General features: G+C 37.8%; 1 protein-coding gene across 1 annotated transcript in view; it reads left to right on the top strand.

The window, feature by feature from the left end:
• Positions 1–838: 838 nt before the first annotated feature.
• LOC105537495 (alcohol dehydrogenase 1C-like) overlaps positions 839–3,451 on the top strand; it is a 12,631-nt gene continuing 10,018 nt past the window's right edge. Inside the window, 2 exon segments of the mRNA XM_011977110.1 lie at positions 839–1,095; positions 3,157–3,292. Coding sequence (XP_011832500.1) covers positions 895–1,095; positions 3,157–3,292 — 337 coding nt within the window. The 5' untranslated portion in view covers positions 839–894.

Below are 3,451 nucleotides of genomic sequence, written 5' to 3'. Positions count from 1 at the left end.
CTTGGACACAGGAAGGGGAGCATCACACACTGGGTCCTATTGTGGGGAGGGGGTAGGGAGGAGGTATAGCATTAGGAGATATACCTAATGTAAATGATGAGTTAATGGGTGCAGCATACCAACATGGCACATGTATACATATGTAACAAACCTGCACGTTGTGCACATGTACCCTAGAACTTAATGTAAAATTAAAAAATAGATTTTATTTATTATTAAATATAGACTAATGTTTCATTGCTGTGTTGTTCACAAGTACATTTTTTAAAGCAGGGATATACTGGTCACGACTACTGAACAATAATGTACAAAAGAGTTAACTATTGAGAGTTTAAGTGGAATATTTTTTGGTCTCCTGGTGTAGCCTTTTCCACTTATTTTATTTTCCAAATATTGCCTTGGTGTATGTATGAGATACTGAAGCTGGTTATTAAGGGATTTCAGCAATCGACAGTCCCTACAAGATTGTAATCACTGCCATCTGGATCTCAAAGATCATCCAGTCCTCCTGTTCCCAGCCTGACCCATTGGAGTCCCCTGGGGACTGAGTTCCACCTGCAGAGATTCTCATTTAATTGGCATGGTCTATGATCTGGACTGCGGGATATTTTTAAAGCTCCCCAGATGAATTTAATACGCAGCAGTTTCAGAACCACTCAACTAGTTCATCCCCTTGAATTTAAACATGAAGCATCTCAAGCCAAAATAGGTTTCGATAACATATTGGACAGAAGAGTCTGAGTAGCTCTTGTTAACACACAAGACATGGCACTTTATAAAGCTTAAGCAATTTCTAACAAACATAATTCATTTTTGCATTTTCTGAAAACATAGGTCACTCCAGGCTCTACCTGTGCTGTGTTTGGCCTGGGAGGGGTCGGCCTCTCTGCTGTTATGGGCTGTAAAGCAGCTGGAGCAGCCAGAATCATTGCGGTGGACATCAACAAGGACAAATTTGCAAAGGCCAAAGAGTTGGGTGCTACTGAATGCATCAACCCTCAAGACTACAAGAAACCCATTCAGGAGGTGCTAAAGGAAATGACTGATGGAGGTGTGGATTTTTCGTTTGAAGTCATCGGTCGGCTTGACACCATGGTATGTACCATGACATGCCCTGAGATTTCTGCCTCTGCAACCTGGAGGATGCATTTAGGCAGTAGAATATACATATTATGTATAAAGGATATTGTTAATTATGGATGGAAATTTCCCATCATCTTTTTGTTGCCCGGCTTATTTAATTTATTGTTATGAGAAATCTTCCATTTGATCAGCTAAGCAAACTTGTCTCAAGTCATATTTCATCTTGAGAAAAGATAAAGGGCTTTTCTTAACATAGTCACTACAGATATACTTTATTAATTTTTAGTTTAAAATGCAAACTTATATATAAATAATACAAATCCTCTTCTCAAATTAAAAGTTAAAAAGGTTTTTTTAATACTCTTAACAAAAATATTTTAACAATTTTGTATATGCTCTTAATGAATTACAAACTTTTTTACATAGTATTCTTCGGTCAAAAGAAATGAGCAATTTTAGACCAACTATTATCTTATTAACAGAAAATATGCCCTAAAGAAAGTCAATGCTTTAATGCATTGCTATATTTTATCACAGAAACTGGACAGTGCCTGGCACAAAACTAGTACCCAATACTACTTGGACTGAATACTTTAAAAAGTCAACAGATTTTACCACCTGCAAAAGTTAAGTGCTACGTATCTCATGGCATCTTTTATGAAACACATGAGACAATGCATGTAAAATACTTTGCACAGTACAACCCATCATGTGGTAAGCCCCCAATAAGTGTCAGCTGCCCCCCAACTCCCGCTTTTTTTTTTTTTTTTTTGAGGCAGGGTGTCACTCTGTCACCCAGGCTGGAGTGCAGTGATATTTTCATAGCTCGCTGCAGCCCTAACCTCCTGGGCTTAAGCGAGTCACCTACCTCAGCCTCCTAAAATGCTGAGTATAGACATGAGCAACCATGCTGAGCCTCAGTTGGCATTATTGATATGAAATACTATTTCCAATCTTGCAGTGCTTACATCATCTTTGAATTATTATATTACTTTCAAACAGTTACAAATACCAACGGCAATGGGAAACACATTTCTAGCTATATTTTACCTACCCAGAATTATCTAGAATCCTACTGAAAAAGTCTCCAGAAACCAACAAGTTTCCATTGCTGAGGTTTTCTAGAAGGTTCAGCAGTGTGGGTAACAGGGAGCAGCACCCTGAGATCAAAGTTCCCACCAGCCTTGACCTGGAACAAATGCCACAGAGGAATAAAGTGTCAAGAGAATCCAGTGTTTTCCAGGTCTATAGCTTTTCTCCTTGTGCTCTTTTTCTATATCTCTCTCCATTTTCTCATGTGGTACTGGAGTGTACCTTATCTCAGGACACCAAATGTCTGACAGCCACATGTTCTGAGGATGTGTGGTCTCCCAAAGGTCAGAATCCAAAATCAAAGAACTAATCATTATATACCTAGAGGGATCCTAAACCATTTTCTAACTACAGAACATGTTCCAAAAGCTGACTGGAAAAGATATTCTGAACTGTCTTTTGAGGTTCCCAAATAATCAATGTAATTTAATGTAAAACCAATATACATTTGGGGAGGTAAAAACATTGTTTAAAACATGTCCACTTGAGAAATGGACAGTAAAATAGGAATCTGTTAAAAAGGAAGTCTATCAAGTGGACAAGAGACTAATTTTGGTGATATACTCATTTATCTTGTTCACCATCAAAATATCTGATTGAAAGTATTGGGTTCAAAATACCTAAGAAATAAATCAATGAAAAATGAACCAACTCACAGATTGCCTAAGAATGATGTACACTTGTACAAGGAACAGGACTTAAAATGTTTGTAATGATGTTTACCTCTTTATTCCTTTATTAGGAAGAACTAAGTGCACACCAGTTTATTCATCCATGCTTTCATTCAAAAACCATTTTCTGGGTATTTCCTACATCCACAGCACTATCCTATACAAAGAAAGGGGGAATGAAGGAGCAAAGACATGATCTCTTCCCTCTACACAGTCACAATCCAGCTAAGCCTATTACATGATATTGTGCATTATGAGTAGGAACTATGCCACTCCACATTAAGGATGCTAAATATTCACTTTATTCCAGATGGCTTCCCTGTTATGTTGTCATGAGGCATGTGGCACAAGTGTCATCGTAGGGGTACCTCCTGATTCCCAGAACCTCTCAATAAACCCTGTGCTGCTACTGACCGGACGCACCTGGAAAGGAGCTATTTTTGGAGGTACGTAGTTAGGCTTCAGAGCCAAATTCTCATTAACCTAAGAATTTCTCTCCTTTTATGAGTGACAAGGCAAGGTTTTGAAAAGCAATGAAATTAAAAATAAATTAAAGTTTATTTTCTATCTATAGTCTCCAATAATACAGAACTTTTCTTTTTTTT

This window comes from Mandrillus leucophaeus, unplaced genomic scaffold (genome assembly GCF_000951045.1).
Source record: "Mandrillus leucophaeus isolate KB7577 unplaced genomic scaffold, Mleu.le_1.0 Scaffold1730, whole genome shotgun sequence".
NCBI lineage: Eukaryota > Metazoa > Chordata > Mammalia > Primates > Cercopithecidae > Mandrillus > Mandrillus leucophaeus.
Note: the sequence above shows the minus strand (reverse complement) of the source record. Positions and strands in the feature narration are given on the sequence as shown.